Raw genomic sequence first — 22,779 nt, 5'->3', positions numbered from 1 at the left:
ATGCTAATATGACTTTCAGGTGAGGACCAGGCCATAATGACCACACAATGGAGCAGGGAGATGTTGGGTTGATAAGAGTGTTGAGGGCCTAAGATTCAATTGAATACTTTTGGAAGTTGTTTCAGGATGATGGAGATGGGTTGTTTAAGGACATGGGGATAATCATTTTCATTCCCTTCCTTTTGAGTACATTCCAGCTCCAACTCAAGTCAATTAAAAGATTTTCACTAGACCTAGTAAAAATATGCCAGCCCTCTGAAAATCAGCTGCTTGGTTGAGGGTCTTAAGTAGTGTTTTTGAAGAGGGAAAATAGGCTCAATGAGTCAAAAGAGTAAGGTCATTTAAAAAGTAGAACTCTCATTCATCTGAATTACTAGCCAGAAGCCTACATTAAGAGTACCAATCCTGAGAAACTTCACAATATGTCAGAATCTATTTTAATACTTATTTCAGTAACAACAACAATGGAGGCCTTCTCATTCATTTCTGGATAGTATTTGTGGTACCACCAGCAAAAGGCCAAGTATTCTGTGAAGACTGTGTAGCTGCCATTTTAAAGGACTCTATTCAGACGAGTATTGTCAACCGGACTTCTGTGGGGAGTCTTCAAGGTCTTGCAGTGGACATGGATTCCATTGTTCTGAGTGGTCAGTATTTGAGTGTGTCCATAACCTTCATGCAGTAATTTAATCAGAAGTCTTTTGACCTAGAAGAGCAACTACTACAAATATTTATTATTTCCAGTCCTCTATCTCCAAATGAATTTATATTAAGATGCAGAACACTATGCTGAAGCAAAGTTAAGGAGAGAGAAGAACTCAGACGATGAAGCCCAAAGGCTCCTAAATGGTATCTATTTTTGGAGTCAACTTCACCACTTCTATCCAAGCCTAGTTTGGATTATACTATTTCTTCAAGCGTGACAAATTTACAGTGTTAAGGCTTCCTCAGAAGTGAAAATGTAGCACCCTTAATGTAACATAAAAATTACTTTGTTACAGAGATTGAAAAACCAAGCTGTGGAGTTGCCTCTCCAGTGACCTATTTCTGCATTCAGAGCAGCTTCCCTAACTGCATCCAGTATGGGTGCAGCCAAATTAGATATTTTCTTGGGGTAATCTCTTTATTTGGAAAGAGTACACAAATTCTGTTCCCTTGAAGAAAGGTGATCACAAACTGCTTACAAGCAGCTGTTCCTAGCAGAAACCTGAGGTAGTGCACCACAGTCTTGCGCCAAACAATCTTTCTCCTGGGTGCCTCTTTCTGTACATCTCAGGTCCTCATTCAAATGTTACTGAAAATATGCAGTCTCTTCTGCCTTAAGGCCTGAGTTACCTGGGGAAACACCTAGTGCAAGGCTGCTTGCTGAACTGACATAAACTGGGCAGGTGGCCCAGGGCAGCTATTCACTTTGCAGCTGCTTGGGTATGCAAAAAGTGTGTTTATTACTGAAGTAACATGGGTTTGGGTACATTTAAATTATGGATGTTGATTTACTTGTAAAATGAGAAGGCTCACTTCAATTTTTTTACCTATGCAGCTGGGCTTCGATCAGATTATTCTTCAGCAACTGGAACAGGTACCTTTCACGAGCATCCATTTTGGTTAAGGGATGGGGGATAGTTTCACTATGTGCTATTTTCTCCTGTGTGTTTCCATCTGTTGTAAACTAGAAGGCTCAATTTCAGCCTTGGTTTGTATGTGTTGAGGTGCCATTGGTGTCAATGGGAGTCTCGTATGTGGCAAAACATATGCAACCTTTCTCTGAGGATATTGCTGGGGCTGTTTTAGTTGGTAAATGCTCCAACCTTCTCCACTCCTTTCCCTCAACAATTTCCTTGGTGTAGTATCTGAATAAAAATGAAAACCAAAATGACTCAAAACAGCTGAATTGTGCTGAGTTTATTTATTAACAGTATTTCAGATCTCAACTCGATCTCACACTATTACTCATAAATCAGCCAAGCCTTGCCAGAATTAGCTTGCTGCTTAGCTTTGACTGTGAGCTATAACAACACTGGAGATTTTCTGGAGTGGTTCTTATAGGCTTTTTAAATATGTGAGGAAACTGCTTGTGGGACTGATCCAGTGAAATACGTGCGTTTTTTGGTAGTCCATTTCTAGAGTGGTGTTGATTTTGTGTACCTATGAGGTATTTGTGTGGATTTAGTTGTGTGTGTGTGTGGTGTTTAGAGGAGGAAGGAAAAAAAGGGGAATATGAGGAGCACACAATGCAAAAACTTACATTCAGACTCTCTTAGGAACCGAATCACTTACAGGAAAAAAAAATGAGATGCCATGTTCTTATCTTCGTCTACAACATATAATCAGTATGCATTTGAGTACAGATGGTCATTGGTATTAGATTGTGCTAGTCAAACCCTGAAGAGACTTGCAGTAGAGTCAGGGAAAACCTGTGGTGATGCCACACTGTTGCATTCCTGGCTGCAATTTGGACACCAAGAGCAAGATCCTAAATAGAAGTTTGGATGCCTGTACCCTTCACGGTCCAGGGTTTCTGGCTACCTCTCAGGACCACCCTCTCTTCTTCCCTAATAATATGACCCACATAGTTATTGTAGTCAATTCATTCTTCCAGTTTTCTTCTAGTGTTGGGGGGAAATGTGTATAACTGTTAATCAAACACTTTTTTGTGGCTCTTGGTAAGAGATGCACAAATAATGTGAGGTGTTAACTGAGACTGTGGCAAATTGGATGGCATATGACCATTATTCATTACCCCTAAAAATACATGGCATTTGTTTTCAAGAACACGTGTTCCAAGTGAGTCCTATAAATAGCTTCCTTCCCCTGTTTTGATTCACTACTGGTTTACTGGCTGCTTCAGTTGCAGTTTCTCCCAGCTTTTCTCTTTCACTCGTTTAGATAATACTCTAGTGATAATTTCATTGATATTTCAAGGGGATAATAATTAATCATAGAAGTAGGGTTGGGAGGGACCTTGTAGATCTTCAAGTCTGACCCCCTGCCTGGGCAGGAGAAGAAACTGGGCTTAAATGACACCAGCCAGGTAGGCATCAAGCCTCCCCTTAAAGACCCCCAGGGTAGGAGCCAGCACCACTTCCCTTGGAAGTTGGTTCCAGATTCAAGCCGCCCTGACCGTGAAGTAGTTCTTACAGATGTCTAAACTAAACCTCCTCTCCAACAACTTGTCACCGTTATTGCTTGTCATGCTAGGGGAAACAAGGTCTCTCCCAAACCTCTCTGGTTCCCCTTACTGAGTTTATAGACTGTCACCAGGTGTCCCCTCAACCTTCTCTTGTGAAGGCTGAACAGGTTCAGGTCCCGCAGTCTTTCATTGTAGGGCCTGCCCTGTTGTCCCCGGATCATGCGAGTGGCCCTCCTCTGGACCCTCTCCATGTTGTCCACATCCCTCCTGAAATGGGGTGCACAGAACTGGACGCAGTACTCCAGCTGCGGCCCGACCAGCGTCGCGCAGAGGGGGAGGATCACCTCCCTGGCTCTACTTGAGATGCACCTGTGGATGCACGACAAGGTCCGGTTAGCCCTGCCAACTGTGACCTCGTACTGTCAGCCCATGTTCATCTTGGAGTCAGTAATGACTCCAAGATCCCTTTCTGCCTCCGTGCTCTCAAGAAGGGAGTTTCCCATCTTATAAGTGTGCTGCTGGTTACTACTGTCCAAGTGCAGCTCCCTGCACTTGTCAGTATTGAAGCGCATCTGGTTTTTGTTAGCCCATCCCTGTAACCCATCCAGATCTTGCTGCAATCTTTCCCTCCCTACTAGCGCGCTCACTTCACCCCAAATTTTGGTATCATCAGCGAATTTAAACAGGTTGCTTTTCACCCCAGCGTCCAAATCGCTGATAAAGAGATTGAACAGTGCGGGCCCAAGGACCGAGCCCTGGGGGACTCCACTGCCCACTTCCCCCCCAGGTTGAATATGACCCGTCCACCACCACCCTCTGAGTATGATCCTTCAGCCAATCTGCAATCCATCTGACTGTGCAGGCATCAGTGCCACAGTCGCCTAGTTTTTTAATGAGGATGGGGTGGGAGAAGGTGTCAAAGGCCTTGCTGAAGTCCAGAAAGACTACGTCCATGGCAATACCTGCATCCAATGCTTTTGTGACCTGATCATAAAAGGCAATCAGGTTGTTCCGACATGACCTGCCCCTATTGAAACCATGCTGGTTGCCCTTGAGCATCATCCCTGAAGCTGACCCATTGCAGATGTGCTCCTTGATGATCTTCTCAAAGAGTTTCCCTAGGATTGAGGTAAGACTGATGGGCCTATAGTTGCCCGGGTCCTCCCTCCTTCCTTTTTTAAAGATGGGGACCATGTTGGCTATCTTCCAATCATCTGGCACCTGGGCCAAGCACCACGAGCACTCGTAAAGCCGTGCCAAAGACCCTGCAATAACCCCTGCTAGCTCCATCAACACCCAGGGGTGGAGAGCATCTGGACCTGCTGATTTGAGCATGTCCAGCCCCTCCAGAAGCTCTCTAATCTGGTCCTTCCCAACCTGAGGTCTGGAGGCGTTCCCCTTGAGTTTGTCTTGCATCACGGTGGGGAAGTACCAGTCCCTGCCCAAGAAAACAGAGATGAAGAATTGGTTAAAGAGGCCTGCTTTCTCCTCTGGTGCAACCACCAGATTGACCAGAGAATCTTGCAGGGGCCCCACATGTCCCGGTGCTTTCTTCATCCTCCCTATGTATTTGAAAAAGGACTTTTTATTATCTTTGATCTTGGACACGAGTCCTAGCTTTATGTCCGCCTTAGCTTTCCTGACAGCCCCCTACAGGCCTGAGCAGAGGAGGTATACTCCTTTTTGGAGATACGTGTGTGTGTGTGTGTGTGTGTGTGTGTGTGTAATCTTAATAATGTAAGACTACCCTTTTAATGTCGAAGACACTTTTGTTAATATTTTATTTACATCCATCTTGATTTAACTTATTTTCCTTTTCTTCTTTTAAGGAACTTTGTTTAGATTAGAGATAAAATCAAATTGAATATCCAAAAGCTGCTTGAATGGAAATTGGAACTAAAGAGTTGACATAGTTGACCACAAAACCATAAATTGGCTCTGCTTCATTAAAATCAGATTTTTACTTTCTAGTAGTAATTTTTGATGAGGGAGTCCCAAATTTTAATTAAAAAAAACCAAAACTGAAATAAGACAAGCTTTATGCAGGTGTGTCTTACAGTATAAGTGTTTCACAAAACCCTGACTTAAATTTTTGCATTTAAGAGAACGATATGTAACCAGATTAAGTTTTTCTCTTCTAAAAAAGTCAATGGACATAGAGACAAGAAATCTTATTAACTTCTCTCCTGGAACAGGGTGATCTCTTTAGAAGAATGGCATTTAAACCTTGTTGGTTTTTATCTTGGAATTTTGGCCTACTTCATATTTAATGTGGAAGAAGCACCTTTACAAAACAGCTGTACTTCTACTGCACCTACCCTTGCAGCTGTTGATTCTATTATATATTCATCATAATTTTGTTTTATTAAAATTTTCTAGTAGCTCAAGTTTCCTTTGACCAAGGAGTTATGAATAAATCATACTGATCATGTTATATTTCCACAGGTTCAAGTTGCATATATGACCTGTATGCTGATCACCTGCACCAGCACTTCCCCTTGGATATCACTGCTACCTCAGGGATGATGATCTGTTATTTCAAACTGATTGCATTAGTTGGCCATCTAATCCGTCTCTCAATAGCATCTATTCAAATTGAAGCGGATAACTGTATCACAGACTCGCTGACCATTTATGACTCTCTGATGCCAATCAAAAGTAAGATACTATACCGGTATGTATATATTTTAAACAAGAAATCTTTGATTCTTTAAGTTCTTTATTAGCTGGGGGTTTTTTAATTGTGTTTTCCCTGGGACTTTGTAAATCTTGTGTCATGTAACAGCTACTTTTTAATACACTTGATGATCTTTAGAAAATGGTGGACTGTGAATGAAAGAGCTGAATTCCTCCTTTGAAAAATGATGATTATTTAACTAGATGCAGAAGCACAGAAAATATGCAAAAGCAAAATGTATGATAACCAGGGACCCTGGTTTTCTCTGACAAAAAAATCACATTCTCTGATTTAAAAACCACAAACTCTATTATTAAAATTAAAAGACCCCTGCAGTCCCCCCCTAGCCCTGCTGGTGCCCCTAACTTGCCCCCAAAGCCATCCCAACCCTGCTGGTGCCCCTTATTGTCCCCATGACAGCCCCCCGCCCTACTCATACCTCTTGCCTCCACCCACAGCCCCTGCCTTCCAGCCCTGCTGGTGGGGGCCCCCAGCTGCAGGGCTATGCGGCCAGGGACCCAAGTCTGCAGCTCCCTGCCCTCAACGGCAGGCATCTGCAGCAGAAGCAGCATGAAGCCAGCCCCTTCATTGCTGCCGCCTGCTCTGGTGGGGGCAGGGCCAGCTCCTGCCCTCACCCCCCCAGCACTGCCAGTGCCATCCCCCAGCCCCCTGCAAGCCCCACTTACCTCAGGCTCCAGGAGTGAAGACTGAAGCTTAGTTGAGTGGAGCTGTGGCTGAGTGCCTCAGGCCCTGCCCTACCCCTCCAAGCAGGCCTGGGGGTTTCCTGCCCTGTTTGCAAACAGCTCTTGCGGGCTGGAGTTCAACCAGCCTTCAGGACTGTTTGCAAAAGCAGGGAATCCACAGGTTTCTCCGCTAAAAGGAGAAATCCATGTTTTCTCTGATAAAAAGGGGAAATCTGTGGTTTTTTGTTTTTCCATGGGAAATGGAAAACCAGGATTCCTGATGATAACTGATAGTTTCATGCAGTTCTTAAACCAGTCTGGTTCTCTTGACTAGCTTAGTTTGCATGGTACTTTCTTGTATCAAAAGCAATGAACTTTTTTTTTCATTCTAAAAAATTCCCCTGTTGGTTATTTAAAATGTCGAGTGCTGAATTTTATTGTGGTGAGAGTAGATGAAACAATAAGCCAAGGCAATTTTGGAGGCAGCAAGGACTGTGTTCTTGCTCTAGCTCTATGTTCCAAGCGCACCTAGCACACTGGGTTCCTGAGACCTGAGAAGGTCTTCTAAGAACAGCCACGACACAAATAATAAATCCAGAGTGCAGGTGTAATGGGGTCAGTGGCGGCATCACCTGAGCTATCGCCTCCCATAATGACTCAACTGATCTGTAAGGAGCACCTTTTAAAGGGAAGAGGAAGAAGACCTGAAGTTTGCAGCACATTATATCTTTTTTCCTATCTAGGGAATGTAAACCCAGGTGCTAATAGATCTGATATTTATTTTAGAGCATTTGCAACTATCCACTGGAAACTTGATTGAGATAATTAGCCCAGTATGCCAAACAGTTCAACAGCATTATTAACTTTTGCCATAACTTGATTTGTGAAAATTTGTGATGCAGCATTTCTTCCTTGAGAGAACCATTTTCAAGAAGAGGGACTAATGAATTTTTATTTTTTTCTCAGAAAGGTGACAAAAGCGCATTATTTTCATCATGGTCTTGTTGCATCAACATTTTTGGTCTATCTCTAATTAAAAGCATCCTGTTGTTGTTATTGTTACTCCCCTTTAATCCAGTAACACAAAATTTAATTTTGATAATGTGATTTGATCTGGGAAGAAGAGAATTTACTTTGTGAAAGTTTGAGTGAATCTAATCTTTTTGACTTGAAATCTCAGAGGGAGCCAAAGTCCTTAAACTTGCTAGAGAACACCTAAAGGGTATTAACAAGTTATCACAAGCATTTCTGCCATTCCCTCAGCTGCACTGAGTGAACATCTGGGAGAAAGGAGGGTTAAAGAAGGTGAAGAACTATTGTGAAAAAGGTCTGAAGACCACATACATTTTTAAGCCATTTGATAGAATGGTCAAATACTATTGGACATCAGAGGGTGGTGTGTAAAGATGTGTGTATGATGAGTGAGAGAATGATGGAGGAAGTGAATACTGAATAAATGAACCTGGATGGAAATGTTTAGGAAATCAGAGAATTGCATGTGCATTTGGGAAATGGTTCAGGTCACCACTCTGTTACTACCTGACATGAGATGAGCCCTTTCAGATCTACGCTTGGGTCTGTGTAGCAACAGACTAGGAGAAATAAACGTATTGTGGAGGTGAGAGCTGAAACTCTTTGTAAGAACAGGTCATGGAGAAAGCATAGATATAACTAGAAACTATAGGATCAAATGAGTCAGGGATGGACAAAAGAATTATTCTACTATTAACCAGAAGTGATTTGTGTATTGTGCACTCAATTCTTATTAACAAAATTCAGGTGTGCTCTTCCAAAATTCATGGAGGACACAACAGTGTGAGGAATCACCAATACTAAAGAGGACCAGAACAATTAGAGGGAATATTGTGGACAAGAATAATAGAAATGGAATAAATTGCGCAAAGTGCAGATACTTACTTATCTTTGGAGATTAATATGAAGAATTTTTGTTATCCACAGGCTCACAGTTTGGAAGCCATAGAGGAAAAGAAGTGAGATCAGGATATAGTGTTGATTGTAGGATACCATAAGGTACAATATGACAACCCCAAAATGCGAATGTGATTCAACATTGTACTAGCTAACTTTATTTTTAGTAGAAACAGTGAAGCTATAGTGCCTTTTGGTTAAAGGCATTGGTAGGACATTGTTTAGAATATTGTGGATGGTTCTGGTAATCTGCATCAAATAAAACATGAATTTAAACTGGAATAGATGCAGAGGAGGGGTATGAGGGGCATTAGGAAGATCAGATTAAAAACATGTGGTTTGTTTAGCCTAGGAGCATGAAGACAGAAAGGGGATATGACTGTATATTTGAGAAACCAGAGAATGCTTCTAGCAGTGCTGAGAAAAGCCTGGCTATTCCTATACTCAGATGCCCAGAGGTAAACTGAGAACTAGATACGGGGTCAGGAACGAATTTATGCCAGCTCAGATTGCTGAGGACCACTAGAGGTTTTGCATTCGTCTGTAGCATGGAACATGTTCTACTCCCTGAGATTATCTGGGACCATTAACTTAAATTCCCTGCCATTCCATGGACCCAAGGTGTTAGTGGAGTGCCCTTGGTTTGTCTGGCTCTCTGGGTGCATCCATACATGCAAGCACATGTGCTTGCAGCAGCTCAAATAGAAGCGGTGCAAATTTGAGCCGGGGCTTTTTGCCTCAGCACATGTGCTCGAACATGCACTTTGTTGAGGAGCAAATTGTGCCACTTGGGGCAAAATAAACCTGCCTGGCTCCCCCCAGATCTGCAGCCAGGGGGACCTAGAGACTGGGGCCAGCACCTGTGCTGTCCCCAGCAGTATAAGAAGCTGCCTTGTCCTGGCCCCATCAGTACAAAAAGCTGCCCTGGCAAGTAGCTTCAGGGCTACTCACCCTCAGGAGCTTCTGGGGCCAGGCCAATTGGTACTTGGGGACACTACCCCTTGTGCCAGCTGGACTGCTGAAGCAGCCTGGAGAGTTCCCTGCACCCTCTACCCACTGCAGCAGTCTGGCAGTGGGGGTGCTGCCTGGCTGTGACCTGCTGTGTAGCTGCCAGACCCAGATGGGGACTGCACAGCTAGTAGAGGCATCTGCCCCTCTGTGTCAGCTGCCAGTTGACTGTGGTTGCAGGGTTGGCCTCTGTGTGGCAATACTGCCATGTGTGCCCCCTTGCCTGGCCATCTGGGCAGCTATTGCCCAGAAGATGTTTCGGGTGTGGTGACCTGCTTTGAACTGTCAAAGCATGTCCTCCTGGCCCCATTTGGCCAGGGGGTCAGCCACAGCCAGCTGGGTCCAAGTGCCAGCTCTGAGCAGGCAGGGTCCTGCCACTAGCCTCCCTAGCAGGAATTCTGGTGCTCCCTGTTGGAAAACTGAAAAATCCCTCATTTAAAAAAAAAAAAAAAAAAATACCAGAGTCACTCTGTAAAATACCCCCAAATCCACTTTCCTCCACAATTAAAATAAAAGACCACTATAAAGAGAGAGAGACAGTGATCAGTTGGCCAATGTTTTGTTGATAAATCTACAGTGTTAAAACAATTTGGAAGACTATCAGTGTCTCTATCATAATAATGAAGTGAACTCTAAATACACCTTTCATGAATACATGAATATATATTTTGTGACCCCCACCGCCCAGGACCCACATGCCCCACCTGGCCTCATCACTTGCCAGGTCCTGCAGCATCCCTGCAAAGGCTGTACTCCCCAGCCCCCCTGCTCCCCCATACCCCCCCAATGGCTGCCCACCCAACCCCAGCCTCTGGCACTTAAAAAAAAAAAAAAAAAAAGTCTCTACTTACTAAGCAGGGCCTGGTGGGGCTCCAGGGCCTCCTGGCAGAGCCTCCCTGGGCAGCACAGGGCAGCGGGGGGGCAGCAGGGCCCAGGCTGGGGCTGCTGGGGCTGTCACCCTGCCCTGCACCATGTGGCCGGGGCCCCAGTGACCTTGATGGCAGCTCAAGCTGCCAGTAAGTGCTGGGGTTGGGTTTCTTTTGGGGGGGTCCCCCGATGCTGGGGTGGGGGGCAGGGATCGGAGGGGCTCAGGGGGCTAGAGGGTTGGTGCCAGGCAGGGAAGGGCTCATGGGGCTGGGAGGGGATGGGGCCGGGTGGGGAAGGGATCAGAAGGGAAGGTTGGGGGGAGCTAGGGCTGGCAGGGAAGGGATCAGAAGATCAGGGGGTCAGGAGACAGGCAGGGGGTGGGGCCAGGTAGGGTAAGGATTGGGGGGCTGAGGGAGCGGGTGGGGCTGGTGGGCCCCCTCCATGGTCCCCTCCCACTTCCTCCAGCCCCTTGACCCCTTACTTGCCAGCAGTGGAGCCTGGGTCCAGCTCCCTGCTGCTGGCATGCTGCCTGCCCTCATGGGTGAGGACTAACCATAGAGATGCTCTGCCAGCCAGAGTGTCTCTAGGGAGCACCCAGCCTCCGGTTGCCTTAGGTTTTGCCCTGCCCTACTTTTTTTCTGTGTGGGGTTTTTTTTGACCCCTGGATATCCAAGGGTCTCATTTTGTCGTTTCTGTATGCGCCTCTTGCAGCATCTCAAAGGGGTTTGAGATGCTGCAAGAAGTACCTGCGGGCTCATCTGGATGTGTCCTTTGGCTATTGAAACTTTGTTACTGAGAGGTGGCTTATTGTGTGTGGGTGGAAGGGCTGAATTTGGATGTTCTTTATGGAGACTTTGGACTTAACATTTGTTACATGGTTGACTCCAGTTACAGAGGACTGGGTAGGCATGTTGACACATTTGGGTCCCTTCCGGTCCAATATTCCTAATAAAGTAAGCATAGTAAATGTAAGATAGGGCCACTGCATGCTTACATAACACTACTTTCTCAGTACATTTCAACCACACTTCCTAGTGGTTAGCAACATAGGTTTGTAAGTAGGGGTTTTAGTCTTTGAGTAGAAACTTAAAAACCTAACAAGCATAATCTGCTTTTAAAAATAACTCCTTTTGTCTCGTCATTTTTTCCCTTCTCTTAGAATATGTGAACCAACCAACTCCTTAATGTCATTTGTTTCTACAAATAATTTGATGCTGGTTACGTTTAAGTCTACACAAACACAGAAACTGAAGAAATTCCATGGCTTTTTTGAGGTCATTGCACAAGAAAGTAAGTCGTCTTATTTATTTATTTTAATGAAGTGTGTTTATCATGGAGAAGCCAGTCAAGAGTACAGAGCCAATGCTTTTTTAGAATCCTAAATTAGCAGCCCCTTGATTGATTTCTTTTTTAATCCATCTTTCCCCTCCTACCTCCTTCCATGATATTCTCTTCTTTATTTCATGCGTTTTGTTGACACTGGGACTATTTTCCTGTAATCCTTTCTTGTTGTCCTCTGTTTTGGATTAGGTTTTGTTATGTGAAGTAGGTAGGAAGTATATTAAAGAAAAATGCTTGAATTTTCATTGCCAACCCATCATCTTTAATACTCCTGATTGTCACTAGATGGAGATGTTGCTGTATTACCTAAGTGACAGTTGGTAACTATAGCATAGTGAACAAAATACTTCTTACCTCTTATCTTATTGAAAGGAAATCTCCATAATTACAAGAAAAATGCTGTAGGTTCAAAATTGAATGACTTAAGGGCTGCTGTCCATTTAGAAATTTCATAAAAATTCTATGTCTGGATACATCTAGTGGTTTTTCTTGTTTTCAGCCTAAGAATCATCCAACCAAGCTCTGTTGTGCCTAGGTGCTGTATATATGCACCGAAGGAGATGCATCTTGTCCCAAGGAGACTTGCAGAGCAAAGTTTGGGGGAAAGAGTTCTTGACTGGGGTCAATATCCGGAAATTAGTTATCGCTCCTTCTCCTTCCCACATAAGTCCATTTACATTGCTTCTGTAGCTGCTCCCTGCTGTTGGAGCCTCTGCTTTTCAGTCTTAAAGATGAAAGTAGTGAGCATTAAATATTCAGTATTAAAACTAAAATTTGTGACTGCATTTATAATCGTCAGTATCTTAATTTCTGTTTCTGCTTGGACAAAAAAAGGACAAATGTATGTGCTAGTGTTATAGTCCATGTCTGTTCATCTTCCTTTCTGGGTTCAAGAGTCACTTGATCATAGTTGTCTGGGGAGTTTGTTCTATTACATTTTATTTTATTTTTTTGTCTGCCTTTATGGGCCAGGAGACTGCAAGAGAACTCAAAGACAAGGCAGCCAAACAGCAAAAGAGCCTGAACTGCAACCAGTGCCAACCAGAGCTCAAAAGCAACAACATGTGCCAGGCCCAAAGCTAGGCCCACACATACAGCAAATGTACAGCAGGGCTCAACAGCACAGCTAGGCTGAGACACAAGAGCTGTAAGACAATAAAGGGAGCACTCAGGCTTGTCCTGCACCAGGCTCTGAACATGCAACAAAAGGGCGCCGGGCCTATTTGGCTGCAGCCTGGACATTTAGTCTCAGCTACACTGCTACGCACAGACCTAACAGCTGTGAGACAAAAAAAGGGGGCAGGTCTATTTTTGGTTGGCCCTGAACTACAACTAGTGCCCAACTGCAAAAGGGGCAAAAGGAGTCCCAGGCCTATCTTGCTGGGCCTGGACTGGGCAGCAAAAAGCTGACCAGGCCTATACCAACCCCAGCCATATGTTGGGTGGCATATCTGTTGATCCAGGCCTCAGTGCTCAGCCCCACACAGGTTGGCTAAAATTGCGATAGTGGTGAAACAGCAAAAAGGGGCCCAGGCTTATGGCTGCAGCCTGGACATGCAGTCTTGGCTATAAAAGATGGCCAGTGCTCCAGGATTTGCTCCAGAATCCCTACACTGGTTTTACAGGTTCTTTTAAAAAAAATCTTAAGGCAACGGGCTGGACATGATGGGGGGGAGGGGTTTCTTCCTGTCCTTCCCCCCCCCCCCCACCCCGCCCTCCCACAATATACAACAACTAAAAACACACACATTACCACACAACCTGAAATGCTGTGCTTTATTTCAAGTGGAGGCTGTTTCACAGAAATCAAACCACTTGCACTGCACAGAGGAATGAGGAAGTGAGGAATCAGGTCACTTTGGCAGTGAATATGATTTCTTAATGTTAGGTTTACCACACTTAAAAACTTAAAAAAAAAAAAAAGTTATCTATTTTTACAAACACACGGTTTGGCTGATCAATTCTGTGGGGCCCCTTTAAATAGAGACAATGGCTTGTGTGGGCCACTTTCGAAGTTCAGTGAATTGAATGGAGGTTGTTCCTGGCAGCTGTGGAGAACTGATTAGTTTGCATGAATTGCTGACCTTTCTGTTTTGTGAAAGACATTCAGCAAATTATCAGTGATGGCATTCCTGGGATTTGAGGGTTGAGAGCCGCAGGTTCTTTTATACCACTTCCGTGTGTATGCATGTGTATGGAGGGAGGCAGGGGGAGGGGATATTATATGTAGTATGTAATTCTGACTTCTTTTTGAGTTCAGGGATTGACTAGAATGCAACATTTCAGTTGCCCTGCTATAGTGTTTAAGGAAGATCATCAGTTTGGCCACTTGTCCTGCAGAACTCAGCATGAAATTTAACAAACTTCTTTTTTCCCCCTTAGAATGTGGAAAAACAATACTGGCAAAAGAAAAAAGTGGGTATGAGGGGAGAATCATGAGTCCCTATTACCCAAGCTACTATCCTCCAAAATGCATTTGTATATGGAATTTCCAGGTAAAGTCTACTCCTTTTCCTCTGGCACTGACGTGCATGTAAAGCATCAAAAGCCTCAGAGCATGCCCAACATAGATTTCTGTAGGGAGTGACATTTTATGAGAGATCTGGTAAATATTTCTGACTACACCATAACCTACAGCAGTTAATACCTGGCTGACAGAAATTAAGCACAGCTTTACTAGGAGCAACTGAGTGCATCAACACATGAAATTAATACAAATAAATAAACTCTGATACATATTGTGCTGGTATTTATTGCTTCTGGGCACCATGCTTTGATATCAGGCAAATTCATGCTCTATGCTACTGAGGCACAGCAGATTTACTGGGAGGCTGACAACTTGCTTTTAGTCTTGGTCCCAGATCAGCCTGGCTTATACCAGTCAACAGCTCCCATTAAAGGGAAATTTGCTTTAGGGCCTGGGATCTGGAGCATGCTGAGGGTGGAAGGAACATTTGGTGGGTTTATTTGTTAAAAGACTAGCTTGTCTCTGCCAAGTGTGCATGAAATACAATTTTTAAATACTTACAATTTAATCTAATTGGGGCATTTTTGGAGTGTGAGCATTAAAAGTATCCCAGGATAACTGGGGTGGGTGATATTTTTTTCTAGACCTTTCTGGATAAGGCTGAACAGAGCCGAAGTATTTGAGCTAAAATTTCCCATCTTCCCCTTCCATCTCCCCCCTCCCTTCCCGCCACACACACTGTGCATTGCCTAGATTATACTTTTCTTAAAAAGAGAGATGGATGGGATGAATGCTGTGGGCTTTTAATCGTGGCTCTGCCATTTTGTATGACCATGGGTTTGTCAATTATCATATATTCCTTTAAAAAAAGGAATGCATAGTAATTGCATACTTCTGTGGTACCCTTGAGTTTAAAATAAGATGTGAAATATTTAGAATTCTTTGGATGAAAAGCACCAGCAAAAAGCATTTGAGAGCTGACTGCTCTGTATGGCAGTGTCTTATCTGTCGCTCAGCCATGGCAACCTGTCCCATATAAGCAAGGTTGGAATCACCAGAGTCCTTTGATCTTGGCACAAAAGCTTTGTTCCTTATATGGTCAGTGGCGGTGGAAGATGAAAGGATTCTTTGCTTGGTAGGAGATGGAAAGTCTGCAGCTGCACTTGGCCTCTGTCAGTGGAAGCTTTTCCTGGCAGCTGAATAAGCCATCTTAGGTGTTTGCTGCTGAGCTGTGGACAGTACTGTAAGCTCCTGTAACTTGTGGACAGTGATTGCTGAGAAAAATATTTAAAGATGACTAATGTGTAGTGTCTACACAACATAAACTAACCCCTTTTTAACTGGCCTTTTCACTTGTCTGCAACAGACTCCTCAGAAGAACCTAGGTATAGCACTGAAGTTTCATAACTATACTATAAGTGAGAAAAGCATCAAAGGCTGTGAGCGGGGATGGTGGAAAATTAATGAGCACATGTAAGTATTTTCACATGGGTTATTAACCTGAGATGATCTGAGTAAACTTTACTAAATTATTAAGGCAAGATGTTTAGCAAGTCTTAACAACAAGGACGGATATTTGCTAATAATATCTGTTACACCTTCCTTTGGCTGGTCTGACTTTAACTATCTCTACCTAAAATAAATGACATTCCTAATTAAAAGAATAGATGGGTGGAAGATGTGTGAACTCTCTTGGCTCAGGTGGGAGGTAGGAATGGGAGAACTTTAAGGCTCACAGGACATCTATTTTCGTATAGTAGTGGATTTACTGGGTTAACCAAAAAAAGAGTTTGTAGGACCTGGAACTTAATCCATCATTCATTGTAAGGGCTTCGGATCTAAGGGTGTTGTCAGATGTTATAATTAGCACATGGTAATTCTAGGGAATATTAGGCAATTTTAAAGTCAGTGCATGCTGTGAGCAGTTGCCTGTTAAGGGTTAATACCCTCTGCAACCTGCACGGCTCTGACTTGACACTAGAAGGCTGGGGAGCAGGGGTGCCAGTTCTGTCCTGTGGCTGCTGGCCCTCCTGCAGCTGCTGCTTTTCCATTACTCCTGGGTAGTAGAGTCCAGGAGGATATATCAGCTGCATGGGGGCAACTCGGAGCAATGAATCTTGGGATCCTGGAGGACTTCAAATTGCTTATGCTAGCCCCATGCAACAGTGTGTCATCACTGCAGCACAAACTACCTGACGCCAGCCAGCGATATTTCTCCTTTAGCTAGTCTTTTCCTGGCTTAATGTGTGGATACTCTTTTCTTAAGAGCTTTTAACATGTGGGAAAGGTAACGTTTAATAACACTGGAACTGGCTTTGTAGTAAAAGGGTGTCATGAGGAGACCATATAACTATTCCCATTTCCCATTCCAAATGCCTAAACTGGTATAGTTGGCTGCTTTAAGTATGGTGTATTTTTTATGCATTTTCCATTATGTTATTGCTATTGCTTTTGTTTTTTTCCCTGGGATGTTGTATTTCTGTGATGGAAAGGTTTTTTAATGCTTGCTTTCTGTTGAGTTACTTTGTTTCTACAATATCACTGAAGTAAAAATCAAATCCAATACAATTTAAGTTAAATATACATTTTTAAATTCACTTCTACAAGGTATAACACACTTGGGCCTGTCTGATGATAAAATTGCTAATCAAAAAGAGCTAGGAAAAATGCCTTCCTGTTGTCACAATATATAGTAGTGTATTCATTAGTTTATGTAGTCACTGGTATTTTTAGAGGCTAGAATATTTGTGGGAGATGTCTTAACCCAGTGTAATAGCTAAAAAATGAATCACCAGTATTAGTGAGGATCTCTTCATAGAAGACATGTTTTCTAGCGGCTGTATTGTTAGTGGGGAAAAGTCCCTAAAATCCACAAGTTATTTCACATGATCAACTCTGAGTTTTGGGAAGTTTCTCAAAGGTCTGTTTAAATTCCAGAGTAACCACGGCTATTGAAAAATTGCTCTAAATGTAACCACATTTAAAAATTCATTACGTTATTTTTTTTAAGTGACTTCAAATATTTGCTGGGTGGTTTTCTCTCTGTTTATTTTGGCAGTGTCTGAGGACCACGTACAGCCTCTGGCATCTTTGCATAAAGGACACCATAGAAATGCAGTTGGCTTTGGGGGGGATTAAGTGTTTCTTGGCATCTGCAAGCATTTAGGGTTCTCAGATTCATTAAGTGGCACCTAGGCAGAAATCCAGGGAAGCTGTTTGCCAAGGTGGCAGCTTAAAGTAGATGAGCACCCAAGGCACTTCTCCATCTTTCATGCAGTCTACCAGTTTAAAGACTGCTTTCAAAAGCTCCTGAATATTAATGGTGGATAATACGTAAAAAATTTTCTGACACTCTTTTTTTTTCTCTAAAAACAATCAAATACTTCCTTGTCCACCATTTCCCTTTCTGCTTCATAGGGCCTATCTTAGAAATGGGAGAAAAGCTGGGCTGCCACCTTTTATGATGATGACAAGACAACTTTGATTAAATTTTGAGAACTTCTCTCAGCCCATTCCTTTGTTGTATCCTTACCAAATGCTCTTTTAAATCTTCCAAAAGACTGTGGTTTCTGGAGTTAGTCTCATTATCATAAATGGAGTTAATTCCTTTTATATTTCAACTTTATTTAAGAAAAAATGCTCCCACTTTAATTTGGAGATTAATATAAAGCTTTGGTTAAAACATTTTTTTTCCTGAATATTTTGCTTGTTTTGGTTCAAACCCTTTTTTGTAACCTTTCTTGAAACCCCTCTTGCAAACTGAAACAACAATTGCAGCAAAACCTTTTCAACCAACTGTAGGGGGCAGAGCAAACCAACTCCCTGAAATAATCCGAAAAAATCATGATAGATAGCTTTCATCGTTTTGCAAGTAGCTTTGATTGGCCTGAACGATCCAGTCCAGGTTTGCTTTGCAAGGAAGCACTAGTGCACATGTTCTACCATTTTCTGTTTCTCCTCAGCTCTGAATAGTTGATCTATTCCTGGTGGCACTTTTTATCAATGAATGGGTACCTCAAATTCAATGTGCTCTGTGCTGGATCTTTACAGAGGCAGGTCCAGGGGTAGTTTAATGGTATGGTTGCAACCCCCCCCCCCCCAAATGGTTCACTGCATGCACAATGAGCTCAGAGCCTGCTAGCGCAGCAGTGCAGCTCTTGCTGGGAGCTCCTTGAGCACTGTGAGCTCACTGGCCATTGATGTGGGATCTGCCTGGAGGAGTCCCTGCTTTCAAGTTGCTCCAAAGGTTACTGCTGTTTGCTCTCTTCCCCCCTGTAATTCAGTGACAGGGGAAAGGAAGGGAGGAGCAGCCAGCCACCAACAGACCCTGCTTTCACTCCATTCTGGAGGCTTCATGCTGCTGCTGCTTGTCCTGGTTCCTCCTTTCCCAAGTATACCCTGCACTGGGGATCTCAGAGCTCACATGCACAGCCCCAGCATGAACTGCTGGAAACGCACAGGCATCCAGGATCACTGTGGGTACACCCCCTTCAGCTGTGTGGCACATGGACAATAAGCTCTCTTCACTGTACATGCACCTCATCCCAAAGTGGGTGTGGCTGCACCACTATAGCTGCAATCCTGGATCCACCCATGCTCCTTCGTGGTGCTTCTGGACAGAGTAACTAATACAGCAAGGAAGCACATTGTATTCTTTGTTGCAAAGCATGTACTTCTATAATTGAACACCTTGTGGTACTACTTGGGTCACATATTTGAACCCAAGTGCTCCCATGTGCTCATCGCTGCTTAAGTAGGCTATGTTAATGCCTACTAACTGACTTTGTACATCAAATTTTAAAGCTCTTCCTGCAGACAGATGGTTTATGATATAGAAGGTTTATGATGCTTTCTTTCCGTCCCCCTCTGTCTCCCACTGCCCTTGATTTGGACCACTTGGACTTGGAATGAGAGGTACAAATTCATATGCATTCCACTACTCCTGCTTTTGCACTTCTCTGGGAGATGAGCTTCTCTTTTAATTAAGATTGCCGTTGTACCATCAGCTAAAATGTGGCAGGTGGCTCTATGATAGGATCATAAGAAAGTAGTGCTGGAAGGGACCTTGTGAGGTCATCTTGTCTGTCCCCTTGCTCAAGGCTGGATCATTTCTGACGAAACCATGCTAGCCACCAACAGATCCTGCTTTCACTCAGCTCTGGAGGCTCCATGCTGCTGCTGCTTGCCCTGGTTCCTCCTTTCCCTGCTGATGTATCTGGGGAAGGGAAGAGTGAACCAGCAACGAAGCAGGGTTTTAGGGACTCCAAGTATACCTTGCACCGGGGATCTCAGAGCTATCCAACTTGGTCTTGAAAATCTCCAGGAATGGAGATTTCACAACTTCTCTAGGTGTGCATTGTGTGATCTTTTCAATTATTTTTGTATTAAAATGCTACCTAAAGTGCTTCAAAGTGAAAGCTGCTTTTTTTTTTTTTTTTTTTTTTTTTAAGCAATATTTTTATTGCTCACTTTTAGGTACTGTGGTTATTATGTTGATCACCAAACAGTCTTCCGTGTTGCAAGCTCTGTAGTTAATGTTGAGCTTCAGTGTAGTTCCAGGCTTTCTGAGCAGCCACTTCTGGTGGAATATGGAAGTTACGACATCAGCCAACGTAAGATGAATTTAATTTTTTTTCTGGTAAATGCTCTGAGAACTATTCTTACTGAGAAAAATGTCTACCAACCTTCACAGGTCTTAAATCACTGTAAATTTGACTGAATACATGAAGTGCTGGAAGGTTTTGTCCTGAGGAAATCTTGTTTTCTTCACTAATCTAAAGAAAGACAGAGACAGATGTTAAAGCTAAGTTAGTGGAATAACAGTGTGAAAGCTGCCAACGGGAGGGAGTGTGCATCTGTCTGCCAGTTGTCCAGCATTCTGTTGCTGCTATTTTTTTCAAAGCCTCTGTCATCGATGTCTCCCCTATATTGTTCTACTGCTGCTGAACAAGAGACTTCCACCAAGTCAACAGTATATTGATTAATAAGATCATCCCATGCCAGTTTTTTCATCAATGTGCATGTCTGGCCATAAAAAAATCAGAGCCAAATGCCACCCTCATCTGATAGCCAAACCCATCTGCTGGGTGTGAAACAACGACGACATTTTACTGAAGAGGGTGCTGCATAAAAGGGAGGAGGTGTCTGTGTGTGTGTGTGTGTGTGTGTGTGTGTGTGTGTGTGTGTGTGTGAAGGAGAGAGTGGAGGCAGGGAGAGATTTAAGGATATATTGTGGCAAAATGATTAAAAAAAATTCTATTTAAATATAGAAAACATTTAACCAATTTCTATGTTAATGTGATGAAGGAATAGTAATCCACATGTAGAACTCTTGTGTTTGTAGATTATTTCACTGCATAGGGTCTTAAGTTGTGTAAGCACGGTCATTTTTTTCAACATTTTACTTATTTGAATCTGTAGTTAAAAGGCACTTACAAATGTACCTTAATTTGTTTTGCTATGCACGGGTCCTGCACAAACTTTGCTCAGTGATAGCTACTGTGGAATTGCTGGTAGCCTTTAGAGACTGTCAGAAGCATGTTTAACTACGAAAGAGCTGGTGTGTGAGTTATGTGAATTGTCTTAACCATTGTTATACAGTGTAGTTGGACTGGCCTGGACCCAACATGCTAAGATATGTGAGCTATATGCTGCAGTGATGGAAGTTTTGGGACAGTGTACATATAAAATATGTATTAAGGAAAAATGGGAAATCGGAAGGGGAATCTGGATATTTAAAATCACTAGAACATTGTGGTTTCAGTACTGAAAGCTGAGGGAAGTGTAGAAAAATGAACTATGGTATGCAGCCATTGGTAATGCGGGTAAACCGATACAATGGTTAATTAGCTTCAAATCAATTAGCTAAGAGGGGGACTATGAGCTTTTAAAAAGCAGAGCATTTGTAAATTGTCCTTTTGCTTTCAGCATGTCCAGCTGGCTACTTTGAATGCTCCACTGGTTTATGCATTCAGCAGGTGCAGCGCTGTGATGGGATAAATGACTGCTTTGATGAAAGTGATGAGCTCTTTTGTGGTCAGTATTCACTTACTAAATAGCTGAAAAGAGAAACCAAGTGAATGCATTCATGTCGTCTTGTGTTACAACTTAAACAAGTGGAGGGAAATTTTCCAGACTGCTTTTACAGGCTAAGCTGCATTCAAATTTGCACTGAGTTGGTGGGATGCTTATCCATAGTTAACTTTTGGAGCTTTCTCCAGTGCATCGGAAAAAGCCTGTTAAAGCTGAAGAAAGAGAGAAATGGCTCTCATGCTCTCTCACACTCTCTCTCACGTACTCTTATGCTGAAACAAGCCTTCTCTGCACTGTCTACCTTCTTATTTTAGCAATGCAAGTTCTTGTTGACTGCCTAGTTCTGGGTTCTGATGGCTACATGGTGAGCTAGCACAACAGCCCTTAGCTTTCAGGATAGGATACCTCTAAAAGCCCCAGGTGAAGGGAGTACTTGAACATCTGATTAAAAATAACTAGTAAGCAAAGGCTGAAATTTCTGTTCCGGTCAAAGTGGGTATCAAATTTCATTATGCCCAGTATATAAGGGAGGTTTATGTTAGTGATTCAACAGGATCAGGATTTTAAACACTTGGTTCCAGTTACTGACTTTTTTACTTGCTCTGTGTGTGACCTTGGGTACCTTATTTAACTCTCCATCCAACTCAGCTCTGAAACTTTTACACAGCAGCAGTCACAACAGTAGTGGCATGAACATGACAGCCCTCCAAACTTAACCACAGCATTTTCATTCCTTAGCTGACATCTTCTTTCTCTAGCTGTACCCAGGCAGAACTGTAATGCCAGCTTCTTGATGCAGCATCATTCACTTGCTTGCAATGGAATAACTGACTGTGAAGATGACAGTGATGAGCAGAACTGCACTGAAAGTAAGCATTTTAGCAAACATACTCACTTTTTATCATGTATCCAGCCATTATTGGACTTATAGTAACTCTGCCAAAAATCATGGACATTTTTTTGTATGGGTGGAAAATGATGCTTAGTTTCTTAAGATCCCCTTAAATAATCTGAACATCAGTGGCTACGTACAGATGTTTAAAAAGCCCACGGTGGAAGTGCTGTAACTTACTGCACTTTACTTAAAGCACTACAAGTTAGAGCAGGAGATAGCTGAATAGGTGTATGCTATTTTGGGGGGAGACGGTTTGCAGCCTGCCTGTACAGGCTGCTGTGGGCTCTCCCACATGCTACCCACAAGACTGCCAGAACCCCCTACTAACCCCCCCTTCACCAGCTGGCTGCTGTCAGCGGCAGCCAGGTGGGCAAGGCGGGTAAGGAACAGAGCCCCCCGCCCCCACCTGCCCCCAACTTGCCGGCTGGGGTCTTGTAATGGGGCAGGTCCATGTGGCAGGGCTCCCTTTCTCCCTTAGCATCTTGAAAGCTGCAGCCAGCAATTACTGCACAGTGTGACCCAGCCGGGGCTTCTGCAGGGGTTTCCCAGGGAATGTGTTCCTGCAGCAGCTCTAGCAGGGCACCACTGCAGCATGACCTGGTGGAGGTGGGGGGCTATTGCAGTGCCTGACCAGGGCTGCTGCAGGGACACAGACCCCAGTCCTCCGCCTCCAGCCAAGCAGCGGCATGCCACATCCTGGCTATGGCAGCTGCTGAGAGAGAGTAGGGACTCCTTCCACTGCAGGCTGTC

At 43.5% G+C, this 22,779-nt stretch overlaps 1 protein-coding gene across 1 annotated transcript in view; it reads left to right on the top strand.

Annotated features, from left to right (window-relative positions):
* Nucleotides 1–22,779, top strand: part of TMPRSS7 (transmembrane serine protease 7) — a 41,858-nt gene that overhangs the window by 5,368 nt on the left and 13,711 nt on the right. Inside the window, exons 3-11 of the mRNA XM_090031596.1 lie at nucleotides 454–647; nucleotides 1,541–1,579; nucleotides 5,576–5,804; nucleotides 11,454–11,584; nucleotides 14,018–14,130; nucleotides 15,469–15,575; nucleotides 19,578–19,714; nucleotides 21,030–21,137; nucleotides 21,893–22,003. Of these exons, the coding sequence (XP_089887722.1) occupies nucleotides 454–647; nucleotides 1,541–1,579; nucleotides 5,576–5,804; nucleotides 11,454–11,584; nucleotides 14,018–14,130; nucleotides 15,469–15,575; nucleotides 19,578–19,714; nucleotides 21,030–21,137; nucleotides 21,893–22,003 (1,169 nt within the window). The remainder of the gene's footprint in view (nucleotides 1–453; nucleotides 648–1,540; nucleotides 1,580–5,575; nucleotides 5,805–11,453; nucleotides 11,585–14,017; nucleotides 14,131–15,468; nucleotides 15,576–19,577; nucleotides 19,715–21,029; nucleotides 21,138–21,892; nucleotides 22,004–22,779) is intronic.

This window comes from Crocodylus siamensis, chromosome 1 (assembly GCF_052110815.1).
Source record: "Crocodylus siamensis isolate JL-2025a chromosome 1, ASM5211081v1, whole genome shotgun sequence".
Classification (NCBI taxonomy): Eukaryota; Metazoa; Chordata; order Crocodylia; family Crocodylidae; genus Crocodylus; species Crocodylus siamensis.
Note: the sequence above shows the minus strand (reverse complement) of the source record. Positions and strands in the feature narration are given on the sequence as shown.